The 15,944-nt window shown below is 41.9% G+C and overlaps 1 protein-coding gene across 1 annotated transcript in view; it reads right to left on the reverse strand.

Moving 5' to 3' along the window:
• The window catches only part of fras1 (Fraser extracellular matrix complex subunit 1), a 402,098-nt gene that overhangs the window by 237,722 nt on the left and 148,432 nt on the right, over window positions 1-15,944 (reverse strand). The window contains exons 9-11 of the mRNA XM_049578302.1: window positions 15,306-15,497; window positions 8,835-8,924; window positions 4,973-5,120 (exon numbers count right to left, since the gene is read on the reverse strand). Coding sequence (XP_049434259.1) covers window positions 4,973-5,120; window positions 8,835-8,924; window positions 15,306-15,497 — 430 coding nt within the window. The remainder of the gene's footprint in view (window positions 1-4,972; window positions 5,121-8,834; window positions 8,925-15,305; window positions 15,498-15,944) is intronic.

Genomic DNA, 15,944 nt, shown 5'->3' on the forward strand with positions numbered 1-15,944 from the left:
AATACCTGCACATGAACTAAATGAGCTGGAAATTAAACAAATGAAACAGCAAGGCCACCGCACAAGACAGTGGATATCATTAATAACCAATGTGGTGTTTTGTTAATCTTTTGAATTAAACATAACTTTCAGAGGAAATCTGTTTTCTACTGACTGCACACAGGGCCATCAGAGGCGAAAACATCTGGCTACTTCAGGATATTACACTTTATAGGTTTCCCCTGTTGTTTACCTGGACTAATTAGACTGCCTGAGAATATACAGTGTTTTTACTTTTTAGACATTTTAATATGCTGCTGAGGAGAAATGCTCCAAACAGCGAAACCGAAGAGAGCGAGAAGACTGTCGAGGGGACACCGAGCACACCCGAGCTAAACGTGAACAAAACAACCTCTTACAATCCAACCTCATAAAACTATTGTTGTCTCAAACAGTCCATTTGTACGGTGCAGTGAAAAATGCCTCCCTTCCCCTACTGTAATTATTCATTCATGCAGCCAAACTTAATTATAAGTCTTCATAAATCTTAACAATGCTGTCTCACTGTTTAATTGCCTGTTGGGGTATTTGAGAAATTAACATACGTTTGTTTAGTTATAATTGCCGACAGTCTGTGTGCCCATTTTCAGTCAATAAGACAAATGGATCAGCCTTTCTTTTTTTAAAGGAGGGGGTGAAACAGACGTGCTGTGATGTGACTGTGTGGGTTACAGAAGGAAATTACCTTAAAGACATAATTTAATGTCTCTGAGGGCATTTTAATTTCTTAATTTGTGTTATTTCCTGTTGAAACAGGTTCAAGGGAACTGAGTAAGGTAATTAAAATAATTCATGTGCACCTACTAGGACTGAGGTCACCATTACACCATTACGGCGTATCATACTAAGAGCACTTTTTGCACTCATTAATTGTTAAATGGATATATATATATATCCTTCCATGGAAAATTGGCCAACAAAGTGAAAGTCATTTTTCATTTCATGGAACTTCAGGCCCCAGGGAGGTGAGGAGCAGCAGAGTGTTCACAAAGTTTTCAGCTCATTTTTTTTCAAACTATTGTACCATTCTGCTCTTTCAAAACTACACAGGAAATATCTCAACTTCAAATGATGCTTTCTTTATTTGAAAAATTTGAGAAAAACACCCCCTTCAAACAACAAAACGGACCCGGAGATTCAAAGCACATCCCCACTGCCTGCTTAGTTCAGACTTAGCGCTGATATTATTGTGTAGGACTGAATGTAAATATGAAGAAGGGTACGAATAAAGGCTTGAATTAAAGCCAAAGTTAAAAGCAGTGATAGACTGAGGATAGTTTATATTGACTCTGTGTGACTGATCCAGTCTCTGTCCTCAAGCGAAGGCATCAAACATACAGAGCAGCTTGGCCGGGGCTGCCCACCTCCCCAAGGACGAGTTGGAGTTTGTCCTCTGCCTTGCATATCTATAAACTCTCACTGTGTTTATAAGCCTCCCCCCCCTCCCCCTCATCTTTAATTATCCAACCAGCTTCTCATTTACATATTCAGTATTTTTAGCAAGCAGCTAAAGTTTATTTAAATACTGGCAGCACCTTGATAGAGCAGCGTGCTTTACAGTAATAGAGGAGAGCAGGAGGCATAGCATAAGGGACGCACCAATTAACATCGAGCAGTACGGTCACAGTCTTCTTCAACACTGGAGGATATTTCAGAAGTGTCTCGATCAGGAAAATGTTCTATAAGGGTGCATGTTTCCAATTTATAACTTTCATCACTCAGGGGATTCAAGTGACCAGTTTATTGCTTCTTTTTAGGGTTCAACAATAAGGATTTCCCAATTGCTCAAGGCAAGTAAAATTACACGTCAGGCTATTAAGTCTAGCAACTCTCTCGCCCCATCGGGCAAGTGGTAAAGACAAATTAAGCGCTGCCTTTTCTCCAGAGCTGATGATAGAGGTAGCTAAGGAGTGAGCCATCTCTCCTCACCCTCATCTCTATGGAGACACTGGGCACTTGAGAAAATGGCGGCACGTAAAGACGAAGTTTATGAGCTGAAGTGCAGGTGAGGATTTCAATTATCCTGTAAACAGGAGTTTACTTGGGTGGTGTTAAAGAGCGTGGGCGAGACTCACGCCGGAATTCCACTTGATGTGTGTCCATATCAGAACGGCTGCACTGGTTATCCGCTGCATGCTCCGCCGTCCATCAACACCCACCAGCTGCGTTTGCTGGGCGGAGCTGCACTGCTCTGCACAGCAAACCGCACAGCGGGAGTCACAAGGACCCACAAGATCTCGCGAATTCAGGCATAATCGCGCGATATAACAAGATGTAGTTTCTATAAACAGAACCACAAAACCAGAGGAGTAGTAGGAAGACATCTGGGTGCACCTCCATGATTAACATCTCCTCGTCCATGGTGTCAACGGGGTGAAATGACGTCTGAAAACCTCTGACCTGTTAACTTCAGGCCTGCCTCTGCCAATTATGATGTTTTCAAGGTGTAGTGCAGGGAAATATGATCCGCCGTAAACACTGTGTATTTTATTTTGAAAATTAACCAGATGTTTTATTTTGTTTCTGTGTACGGCTTCCTGTCCCGCACGATCTGCTCCGTGCTAAATTGCTGCGTCGTGCTCCAGCGTCCAGCAAAAATAGAAGTCCTGCGTATCTGTTGCGGAGGGCTCTGGACCACCGCAGCTGTCAAAGAGCTGGAACGCAGCACAGCCGCAGTCGGTGGAAGCTCACACACTGACTGGAATTGAAAAGTATCGGCTCCGCTGCCGTTCCGGAGCGCAGACGCAACCCACACACATCTGGTGGAATTTGGGGATCAGTATAGCCCAGCTTGTCACAAGCAGTTTGTACTGTATTTGTATTTTACTTGATTTTATTTTCTGTAAACATATTACTTTGACTCCACTACACTTCTATGAAGGCTCTGGTTACTCGTTACATTTGATTTGAAGTTAGTAGATGATTTTCTTTTTACTTTTCTAAAATGCAAAAGTCCATAAACTGTGATCTTGCATCCCAGAAGACCGGAGAAGTCTGGATGGTTCATAGCGTAGCAGAAGACCTAAACCATTCAGTGCTTTGTAAACCAACAGTAGTATTTTGAACTCGATGCTCTGACGGACAGGAAGCCAGTGTAAAGACCTCAGAACTGGAGTGATATGATCCACTTTTGTGGTCTTATGTGCTACTTAGATTGGGCAGCTCATCAGAAGAGACGGGTAGAGGAAAGAGGTCATCAGCAGGCAGCTGTACTTGGTTATGTGGTGTTACTATGGCTACGGCTGCAGATGGAGATGGCCATACCTCAAGTCCACGTTTGAAGTTTCTGAGATGAAGAATGATTTGTATCGCTTTGAATATTTGCTCTGTTTACCACGCAAACATTTCATCACGACCTACAAAAATTTGCGTCGAGTATGTCGAGGTCTGTAAACAATATCAATTCAAACATACAACACACATAACTGTACATAATGTTATGTTTCTCTAATTCTATTGTTTTACTCTACTGATGTATATACTGTAGGTAAATCTTAACACTTACAACCTTCGCAGTGACAATATATATTTTATTTTGATATGTGTTAAACACAGTAGCATAAGGCACATTTTATTTTGATTTTAATGCACATTTCATTTCAACTTTATTTTTTAGTGGCTTTATATTTACACACTTTTATTCCATACTCTTGTTCTTACTTCTTATAATCCTCTATTCTTTACATCAGAGCAACTGTAACGAATCATAATTTCCCTTCAAGGATCAATAAAATATTTCTCATTCTAAATATTTAAACAAAGCTGTCTCCGCTTGCAGTCGTTGCAGTTTCTGTGCCATGTTTGGTCAAATGACAAATGTTACAACACTGTTAGAAATATTTTTACACAGCATTTTTAATTTGGCTGTGGATTCAGGACCCGGTGTTGTGTGTGTGTGTGTGTGTGTGTGTGTGTGTGTGTGTGTGTGTGTGTGTGAACAAGTACTTCAGCACTTTAACTCAAGTAATAATTTGACTCTGTAACTTTCACTTGTATTGGAGTTTGACCAGGAGAGTTGCGTACTTTGTCCACCACTGGCCACAAGTTTGAGAGCAAGGCGGAAAAACCTTTGTCATTTTTCATGATAATTAACTTTAGTCTTTGTTATTATGTAATAACTCCTAATACAAGAAACAATTTGTGTCGAGGCAGGTAAAAATCGACTTCAGGCAAGTAGATTTCTGACCCACTTGCCTGGCTGTGCAATTGAAAATGAAATTGACACAGATCCCTGCTTTACGTTGAGTCACTTTAAAGGGAACAATCTGTGCAAAAACACCCTGACTCACATTATTAGACATGTTTTGGAGGTGTATTTTTCATATCTAATGGATGCTGTTAGATAATTTCACATGCAGTTATTTCCCTGAAAACAGTGGATTGACGTTTTTGTGTTAAATCCCACAGAATCAAAGAGAAAAGACATCATTCGTAAATCCCAGGTGTACCGACAATAAACAATCACGCAGGAAGAAATCAATCAAAGAAAAGGCAGAGATACCGACTTCTATACCCACAGTGGTGGAAAATACACTTAAATGCAAATGCAGCTACAAAACACGATATGATTGAGCAGGATGTTTTCAGGGTGTTGTGGTAAATGAGAAGTGCATACAATTAAAAAGTGAATGAAAACTTCATCCCAAAATAACTCTTGGGATATCTGAATATCAAAGATTTAAAGGTGTGACAGTTTAAGACTGAAGCTGATTCATGAAGCCTCAGAAATCTTCATCTATGCAGTTTATATGAATATCATAAACAGGTCTATGTGAAATAAAAGACGGACTTTGACCTGCTAAAGTCGCCTCCTGACAGCAACACAGTGAATCCTTCTTTATATGTGCGCTGTCACAGAGGGAGATATAAAAAGGAGAGCAGAGGAATGTTACAGACACACCACACACTCTCAGCATCCTTTGCAGCAACGTACCTTGGCGACACTCGGGGCAGCATCGGCCCTCCTGGGTGACAGCCAGGGTGCCCGGCGGGCAGGTGGGGCAGGAGCGCAGATAACAAGTCACCTGGGCATCACGGCACTCACACTCCCGGCACCCGCTATCAGTCCATCGAGCCAAGTCCTGAAAGAAGAAAGGAAAAGAGACGGGGGATGAAAGCACAGCAGAGAGAGGGGAAAGAGTTTATTAGACCTGAACCTGGTGAATGCAGAGACTGACGTTATTATTCTCTAAGTGCAACTGTGGCAAATATCTGGACAGGGGATGGACAGATTGTCGAAAGCACCAAACAACAGAGGATTTTCACTTTGAGGAAGCTGAATCACAATCAAAAAGGAAGCCACGCAGACCTGGCGCTAAGCTGAATGCTAATAATCCGCATGTGTCAGTTATAAAGGAAGCCTGACAGTCACGACTCTTAAATACACTTTCAAAGCAGAATTCAACTGACAGAGGCCCCACGGAGGACAGACAGTCAGTCAAGCAGCAGAAACGTCAGTCACAGAAAAACTGATTTAACGCCAAAAAGCGAAATGGTTTCATAAATCATGTAGACGTCTTCCCAAAAAACGCGGTGGCAGGTCAAAGCTCACAGACAAGGACGAACGCTTCAGATCAGAATCAAAACTTTTCTAACTGACAGAAACCTAACAGGCGTCATGAGCTTATTTTTTATAGCAGGACCTCCATTCACAAACCACTTGAATCCAAGGATCTTATTTCAGGAGCACAAAACCTGCAGCCCTGAGAGACAGAGGGACGAAATCTGCAGTCTTCAGTTTCTGTGTTCTCATCTGAAATGGTTAACCTGCACCGTTGTGTAACAGCTGAGGGACATGAGGTCACTGGTCCTATAATCTTCCAGAGAATATACTGAGTAGCCCAGAGTCAGCAGATTTTAACATCAGTGACCGCAACTATCATCTATTGAACAACTGAGCTAAAGAAACATACGGCTAACTCATTTATAGCAGGTCAGCCTCAGTATGCTTTATCACAGTCACACAAACATATGCACGTGTTGCGTGCTGGCTTCAAATAATGACCAAAACGGTGTCATTCAAACTGAACATTTTTGCTCACCAACACGCTGCAGGTTCACAAAGAAGAGCACAGCACTGGCAGGTTATTTCCGTGCAACTTCAAAATAAAAGCATTTTCTTGTCCACAGTAATATTGAATTATTATAATTAGCAGCTTACTAATAAATCCTCAGATATATTTACAGTAAATAATGGAAATAGCATGTTTTAACATTTCTTAAAGGCATACTATGCATGGTTTTCCAAAAAACATAATGTATAAACTCATACAAAATTATTTCTTTTTAACTTTTTGTTGTGTGGGCCTTATCATAGCATTTAGAACGCCAGACTTTTTTAGCTGCCTTTTTTTAGGGCCTGTTTATACGGTTATGTATATTTCTGAAAATGGGTATTTATCTTTGCGGTTGCACCTATCATTCACACGTAACCGGCATTTTTCTCGTCGAAAATGGAGATTTTCCAAAACGGCTTCCAAAGTGAAAGTTTTTAAAAAATATCTGTTTCTGTGGCAACGTGTAAACAGGGTAGACGGAGATTTTGGAAAACGATGACGTTGCAACCCAGTTTGTGCATGCCCATTAGGTGGCCGGTAACCACAACAACAATGGCGGTTGTTTACGTTTTGTTAGCACTTTTGGGACTACTTACAAGCTTACAAATGAACTTAGCACTGCTGCATCAACATCACCGCTACACCTGTGCACAAAGACGTCTGCTGTGCACAGTATTAGAAAGTGCATAGCTGCTAACTATGCTACATAAGGTTAAAATGTAGTTTATCATTGTTTTTATCCCTAGTGCCAAGAGGAAAACAAATCACTGTGCATGCGCAGAACGTTCTTCTACTGGCCTGGCATGCTAATTGCAGCAGGGATATCATTTTCAAAACTGATCTTGTAAACCCTGAATTTTTTTTTAAACGGTATAAATAAAAATCCATTTTTATTTGTATCGGCATCCGTGTAAACAAGGCCTTAGAGTAGGTACTCTCCAAACACAAGAGGAACCATGAGTGACATAGCTGTTTGGTAATTGGTCGAACACAGCCAATGCAGCACCAGAAAATGCCATTTTTAAAAAAACAGCCAACAATGGACAACACAAAACGCAACAAGAGCTCGTAATGAAAAGAAGAAAAAAAAAGAAAACACAGAATAATGGCCTGACGGTGATGTCCAGGTTCTACTGGGCATATATGGGATGGTGAAAATACAACACCATTTTGACTCGTCCAAGTGAAAGTGAGGGTGCTATTACAACCGCCAGCCAGCTTGCAGTATGTTACTTCAGCATTCCTGATGGTGGTATGAATTCAATTCAATTTTATTTATAAAGCCCAATATCTCAAATCACAATCTTCCTCACAGGGCTTTACAGCACACAACATCTGTCTGTCCTTTGGACCCTCACAGCAGATAAGGAACAACTCCCTGAAAAACCCCTTTAACAGGGAAAAAAATGGTGGAAACCTCAGGAAGAGCAACAGAGAGGGATCCCTCTTCCAGGACGGACAGACGTGCAACAGATGCCATGCCCATGCAAACCCTTGAGGGTATGTAGTTCTCTGGGGAGCTCACCAGTGGCCAGTTCCTCTCAGGGTGTCCCCAGAACTGTATGGTCCAAAAACGCCTCAAGAAGAAGGTACAAAAATCACGGACACAGCGCAAAAAAAGCACGCAAACTTGGCGAGGCAAAACAGCAAGCTAAAAAAAAGCTTGTTCCAAAATGAGAGTGGATCTGGAGTTGGCTTTGTACTTGACACGGACGTGACGATGATGTCAGTGCCAGTGGTGAGCTCAGCTTGCTAAAGTATCAGCTTCTCTATTACAACAAATGGGGGAGGGAGGAGCCAAGTTTCAATGCTGTGTAGAAATACCTTAACTGGCCAATCCTGCACGTATACCTTTAATAAACTACAACAACGTGAATTTCATTATCTACTAATACAACTTTAACGATTTTCTCATTTGAGGCAATCAAGTTTGAAACAGACAAGTGAACACTGTAATAATTTCTTTTCGTCTGCTTGAAATAGCTTGTTAATGTGCACAAACATAGGTTATTATTATTACTTTCCCCCTCTGTGATTCTTCTTGTCACTCGGGAAGTTAAACCAGTAATAATCTAGTCACAAACCTGCTCTTTCAACCTCACAGGCAAACTGTAAGCGTGAGTGAAGAAATGTGCATGTTGATGTGTGTAGGTGCAGAATAAGTATGCAGCTTATATCTTTGTTTACTACTGTTAAAATGGATTTCTCCGGGAGACAAAGAAAAATCTATTGGAAAAGGATAATAGCTCTCTCTACACGCGCTCCCAGCCTCGACCTTGGCTGACCATCCTGCAGCATTTAATGAGCATTCCTTCTTGGCTGAAAATGTCAAAAATTAAAGCCTTTGCATTCTGGGTTTCCAGGACTAGCCTATGAATAATGAAGCTGACTCCAGAATAATAAGACAGTTTCTTGTTACGGGTTTAACAGCCCAAAGTAATCTGATAGCTCTCCCCTAAAACACACATTTACTCTGTGTCACTGCAACTTAAATTTCCAGTGTTTGTACTTATATATTTAGAGCCAGCCAAATATTGATGTATTTGGTTGTTTGTGTAGCAGCCTCCTCTGCAGTGAGACTTTATGCCACTTACTTTCTTTTTTACTTTTGAGAATAGAGAGTTTACAGAAGCCCTGTGGTGTCTTTGTCTCTCCCACACAGTTTGGATTTCTCGCCTGATTTTGCAATTTTCCTCCCATGCTTATGTGCAAACACACTAAAAGTCAGATGAAACACACCTTGTAGGATTCCCCCCCGTACAGACAGGAGGGTTTCACAGAGGAACACTCTGGGCAGCACTTCCCCGGCGGATGAATGACCTCTGATCCCTAAAAAACAGAAATATATATATTTAGATTTAAAACCACAGAGAAAATCACCATGAGGTAGAACACAGTGCAAGAGGAGCTGATAGAGCCACAGTGTAAGAACACCAGACTTTGCTCCACTTATTGCAGCTTTATAATCAGAAACTTGAGACAAATTTTGTTTCATATTAACACAATAAATCATCAGAAGCAGTGGTTGTGTAACATCTAATTCAAACTGGTAATTTTCTAACTCTGTTCATCACACTTGACTTTGTTTTTCCTCCTTTCGGTTATCTGAACTTATTCCAGTTATCTTTTCTGTTCAATTTAAATTCAGTTAATTTCAGTCAGAAAAACTTAACTGAAAATGCATATTCATTATTATTAATTTCAAATGCTTCAGTTGTAATACATCGCAGTGCAATTACTTGCCAAGATACAAAACATCATCACATTTGAGAAATGGCATCTTCAGTATTAACAGAGCAAGGCATGACCTGAAGTTGGCAACAATAAAACTTTTTGATGTCGTCTTCAAACTGAGAGAAATGGCATAAAGCAATTAAAAACCTGTTGTTTTTTTAAACAGAAGAGGACAGGAAGTCTCAAGCACTCAATGTTTAAGATGAAAAGTTTAAAGTTTAGAGCAGTGGTTCCCAACTGGTTCAGCCACAGGGTCCAGATTTCCCCTTAGAAGATCATGTCATCGAGCTAGTTAGCTGTCTCTGTTAAGTTGTTGGTTAGTCACTCACTCTACAGCAGAAAACGGCACTTCAAAATAAAAGCTCTGTGCTGGAAAGTTACTGTATTTTAAAATAAAGTGTGTCTTTTTACAAATTCCACACGTGTTCAAGTCACTTGCAGTCCATTCAGAATGGGCCTGTGATCCCCTTTCGGACCGCAACCCACCAGTTGGGAACCACTAGCATAGAGAGAGTCATGTGTTCATGTGTACCAGAGTTTCCCACACATTCATTTATTTGTGGGAGCCCGCCAAGATCAAAACATTTATGCCATGTTTGGATGTAGGGATGCTGGAATTTTTTGCAGATATCCGATATGCTGATATGTAACAACTCATTTGACCAAAAATCTATACCGATATTGATATATCCACTTTTTTCCCTCCCTAACTGTAGTGATCATCAAGTCTCTTCTGTAGTGGAATTAATTAATGCATGCATACTCTTATCATGATAGACATGAAACACAACACTTTTCAATGTATGTGACATTAACTGTATTAATTGTCCAAAAAAAGCCTCTTGGCCAATTCCATCAGCCAATACCTTATAATATCTGTAGCTGGTATCACATTGGGAGTCACGACAAAGGCACTGCACATTTCCACCAGGGCCTTGGTGTTTTCATCCGCCGAGTACTGTGCTCCAGTCTGGTGCCGTAGCCCCCGTGCCAAGAAGCTGGACACCGCACTCAACTCCACCCTAATGACTGTCTGCAGATGTCTACAAGCCACCCCAACAAACCAACTGCCTGTCCTTGCTGGTATTGCTCCAGCAGAGATCAGACAAAAAGCAGCCATGTTGGCCCTCGCTCGAAAGGCACATACGAGTGAATCCCACCTCCTCCACAAGATTGCTATGGAGAAACCACAGCGGGCAACTCCGTACAACACCATCTGATACCTCCAAGGCTGCCTGGGTCAAGGCAAGATGGAGGGACCGAGGGACCCGTGGAAGTCAGCAGAACCATTAAGGCCATTAAGGCTCCACCACTACAATGAAGACCCCACAGATGTTCCCAGCCAGCAATCCTGTGGAGCTCATGATAACCAGCTGCCCCAAATACCAGCCACTGAATGGCAATCGTGGTGTAATTGACCAGGACAGTGACACACTGGACTGGCTTGGCTTAACGGAGCTGAAGGTCCAAGAGCATACACCAGAAGAAGAAGAAGAAGAAGCCGATACTAATGACGCTCCAATATCATCGTGAATCCCTATTTTGATTTTCTAGTACGCTGATGGAATATATATACAGTTCAGTTTTTCATTGCTCCACATTCTTGACACAGATGGAGCAGCAAAAACTGAGGCAGTTAAGGTGAAACTAAAACACCTTCTAATCCTGTGGGAAACACTGTGATCAGATTGAAAAGAGAAGAGAGACAAATTTGTGGCATATCTGTCCAAAACCGTCTTTATGGATCATAATGATGTGACTCAGCTCCATGTGCTGATGTTTTATGTTTACACAGCACTGCCAGCAGTTCCTTGGTTGGAAACCTTGTATCTCCATGATGTAATTATTGCAGCGTGAAAATCTGCCCTGTTTTCCAAAATGCCCACCATGTATTTTTGATTTTGTTGGCTTTTAAAAGCTTTTCACAATCTGCTCAGACCTTGTAATCCTTTAAGAAGAGTTAAACATGAAAAATATCTAGTTGGGGGTTATAAGCTCTGCACATTACAATGGCAATATGCCACTAATGCAGTCTGCTAATGATAAGACCTCCTCACAGGACCATTACAGCACATTTTCAGCGCACATGGCACAATAAGGAATAATAACCCCAATCACTGCTCCCCAGCGCCTCTCTCTGTCTGTTGACCCACACATGTCATTAATCTCATAACCTTCTCTTACTTATTCTGCACACTGACACACACACAGGGTGAGAACTGCATGACTCTGATCTTCTTAGCAGAGTGACCTTGCTCAATTCAGAGCTGGACAAATGCCAGTTATGCTACTTATGGCTAATGACACTTACCAGCTGTAATTATCACCATACAGCATGATTAATGAGGGCTTATTTGGCTGTGGCAGGGGTTATTAAAGTAATATTATTAAATCTGCTTGATGCAAGAAAACATTGGAAGAGGTGTTGAGCCGACACGGCGCCGAGCTCAAAATGGGTCATTTTTGGGACTAAGATTAACTATGGGAACACCGGCTAATAACCTCAACAAATGCCGCGTTTGTTTTGTCACAAAAACTCCCACGTCCAACATCCTACATTCCTAACTGGGCCAGATAACATGTCCTCACATGAAGGCGACCACGGATGCTGCTGTCATGTTCATTTGAGGCTGGCTTGACATGGTTATGGTATCACTGAGTCCACAGATGTGATGCATTCAGGGAAAGTGTGGCATCAGGTTGATGTGTAGCTGGGAGTAAGTGATATTTTCTCATGTTGCCAGACAGTTTCCAGAGCTGTAATTGTAGTGCAACTTCACTTAACCCCTGTTATTTTTTGCAGCTGTGCTCAGCTTCCACACAGATCATTATGGTCTCATCTTGCCTTTCAATTTACTTCACCTTAACTGAGTGAATTATCTCTGATGGAAGCAGCCAACCTTGTAACCTCAAACGATGGCCCAATTCTCCCATTCCACCCATCTCCTAAGTATCAATGGAGATAGTTACATCAGACCTCGTAAACTGGTACATTTCACTGCAGCAAATTACACTGAAACTGTGAACAAAGTAACTGCGACATCTTCCATTAACTTTTTAGTGGCACACTTGGAGGCCAGGAAATGGGATTTCTGGGTGCTGACATGTTGAATTTTGGGGGATAAGAGAACTTTGATAGAAAAGGTTGGAGCAGGTGGAGCGTGCAGGAGAGGAATCAGGGTCCAAAGATTATTTGCCACACTAATTATTAATAAAGAAGCAAGTTCAGCAAGTTCTACATGACCCCTTCAGGTTACACACATTATCTATGTATTCATACAGGTCAGGGTGCCACGTTGCTGATTCACACTGACTAACTGTAAGTGGAGCTTCATCTTGTTTTGCACTCAAAGTGTTGTGGAAAAAGTGCCTCTTGCTACGTTGGTAGGAAAAAATATGAAATAAGAGTTTTGAACATAGAAATATTTCTGAAAGAACAGCTGTTGTAATATTCATAAACAGTGGAATCTCATCTTGGGGGTCAAGCAAACTTTCACTGGGTAGAGTTCATTTCAGCAGGTTATCAACCAGCAAACTTGAATGACAAAGGAGGAACTAAAATTTTGAAATATAAAAATAATTATTTATATAAAATCATTTTATATTTATTATATAAATAATAATAAAGTATTAGCTATTTTATTTATCTATCATCATTGTACTCATGTGAACTTGGACAGATAGCTAACGGGCTAGTATGAGCAGTTCAAACTTGGTCAGCTGGGCTAATTAGCTAAAGTGGGTTAATTTGCATGTTAACACTAATTACGACCACATAAGGCCTGTTTCCACTGCAGGAACTTCGGGGTAAATTTACAGGGCCGGGGCCGTTGGTGCGTGTCTCCACCGCAGGAACCATCCCCGAAGGACAGAGTCCCGGAACTTTTACAGGGGCTAAACAAGTCCCTGCCTCGGAGTAGGTACTCAGAACGGCCCCGAAAAACTCCTGGCTGGGGCTTGGGGATTACTTGGTGCTGATTGGATATACTCAAGGAGGGATGTGACGACAACAGAAAGCAACAAAATAGCCGGCATTTTTAAAACTCAGCAGACGAGGGTTAGCTCGTTCATAGCTTCCACCGCCATGTAAACAAACTCAATAACCGGTCCATGAAAAACATATTTTTTCCGGCAGATATCTTAGTTACAACATGATTGAGCTAGCAAAGCAGTTTTGTGTTACTATGTGTGGTATGTATTCAGTTTTGGGAAATCACGATGTCTAGAAAGCATCAGTGGCTGCAGCTGACAGGGACAGCTAACAGCAGCAGCAAAGCTAACATCAGGACGTCATCTGTTAAAAGCCTCCCGTTGTCGGATACGACATGAAACTACTCCAGTTAGCTCAATCATGTTGTAACTAAGACATCCGCTGGAAAAATATTTTTTTCACGGGCCACTTTGTGAGTTTAGTGAGTTATTTCAGACACCGCTATCAGCTAACAGCTAACAGCGTCCCTACGCCACTACGTTGCCCCGGTCAAAATGGTCGTGCAACGATTACATCGCATCCAGAGCCCGGTAACTTTACAGGAACCTTCCTCCTACTCCGCTCTCTCAGTGGAGACACAGCGGTTAAGAGGGCCGAGCGAGAGGACGTTCCTGTAGTAGTCTCTGTCCCCCAAATAGTACCAGGAACTTCTTCAGTGGAAACGGGCCTATAGGTTGTTTGTTCCTACCCTCTAACTCAACCCTCAGGGTTTTTCCTAAGTTAATTTGTGATTTACGCAGTTTGGTTAGGGTCAGGCAACACAACTACTCCATTAGGTTTAGGAAACAATCGTGGTTTGGGTATGTTTGTTGCATAACTTGCATAATGTACGTCACGCTTTGTTCCTTTTTGCACTCTGTCACCTGACTTCCTCCTTTGCTCCTGTCATAATAACTATGACCACTAGAGGTTGCCGCCTCATTATAAAGGTAAACAAGGGTTGTAATGTAAAATAATGGACGTAGCTACCTTGCCATCACCCATTGGTCCCATTTTGAAGCCTCATGTCAGGCATTACGGCCGCCGCCATCTTGTTTTTGGAACCAGAAGTGACTATATTTAGGTGAGAGGGTGGAGCTGTGGAGGAGCAAGGGGTGGATCTGACTCATCTGACTGAGAAGCTGAGGACACGATCGGCAGACAGTCTCTTACTTGAAGACGCCAGCCCTTAATTATGTGCAACTTTAAGCCTTGAACTTTATGTACGCAGATGAGTTATAAAAAAACGACATCTTACCTCGTGACATTTTCACTAGACTTAAGACTACATTTATTTTGTATAGCCCAATACAACAAACTTGCCTTTACATTCAGTTCAACATACAACACCCTTAGATCCTCCATTTGGATAATGATGAACTACCTCCCCAAAAAAACCTTGAGGAGGAAATAAATTAAAAACAACATTGCCAAGGATGAAGGCAGCCTGTCATAACACATGCTGATCGTTACGTAGCAGCAGCTTTCCAAGTGCCTTTAATAAAACCAACTTGGCCATGATGAGTCCATGAATAAAGAAAATTCAAGTGGCTGGTGAGAAGGTGAAATTTGTTCCCGGGGAGTTCAGTTTGAGAAATATATCCATAAGTCTGAAGGCTGATCCAACACCAAAACTGTGTGCAACAATTTTCAATATTATAACACAAGATCAAAGAACTCTGGCTGTCACACTAGAAATCATTTTAATTTCTGTCTTAGTATTTGTCAGGTAAGCAGCAGACCAGTGGCATTCGTGTTAGAAGGTATTTCACCAGGAACGTGCTGCTGGATGACACTGTGGCTTAAGTTTAGCTAGGTTCAACTTTTTGGCTCTCTGGCTTGGCTACAGGAAATGTGATCAAACCAATGATTCTCCTCCAGCCTTTGAGGGGAGCTATGCCTGCAAAGAAATTTTTGTGACACCAAAACTGAAGTCTACAGTTTCCCAATATGAGGTCAGATTTGCTTTGTGTTCATAATTAAGACGTGTTATCTTTCAGGCTCACCTGGGGGCATTCAACACGACTGCACTCGGCCCTCTGGCACAGGACCTGACCCTGGTTGCAGGTGCAGAACTCACAGCCTGTACCGTTCCACATGTCCCCGTGGTACCGCACCGTGCCCTCGTACAGGCAGCTTCCCTTGGCAGCGGCGCATTCATCACAGCACTGACCAGCACGCTTCACTTTGGTCTGACCCTGCAAGGAAGCAGCACAGATTGTGTTTGTTTGGTTTTCATGTACAGTACAGATGACGGGAGTGAAGGGATGCAAGCTGAGCTGTGAGACAAGACAAAGAAAATCCAAGGAGCTTATAAAACTGCAGTTTTTGTTTGTGCGTGTGTCTCAGCAGAGAGAGATAAGAGGATGAAGTGTGTGTTGCATTATTAAGGGAAAACACACCAAGCAGTTTAAACCAGACATTTCTTACAACTTCATTTGAAAGTGCTGAGAGGTGTAGATTTACTGGCGCCGCAGATGTGACTCTTCCACAGCTGAGAATTTGAGATCCTCTGTATCTCATGCAGACACTTCATGCTGCTATAGGAAACTTCTAATTTCGTCTCCAAGTTGAGGCAGGGTGTTCAAAGTCTATCCAAATCACAATAATTAACAGAACAGAGCAGGTGGTTATTAGCTCAGCTC

The sequence above is a fragment of the Epinephelus fuscoguttatus genome, linkage group LG6, assembly GCF_011397635.1.
Source record: "Epinephelus fuscoguttatus linkage group LG6, E.fuscoguttatus.final_Chr_v1".
NCBI classification, from domain to species: Eukaryota; Metazoa; Chordata; class Actinopteri; order Perciformes; family Serranidae; genus Epinephelus; species Epinephelus fuscoguttatus.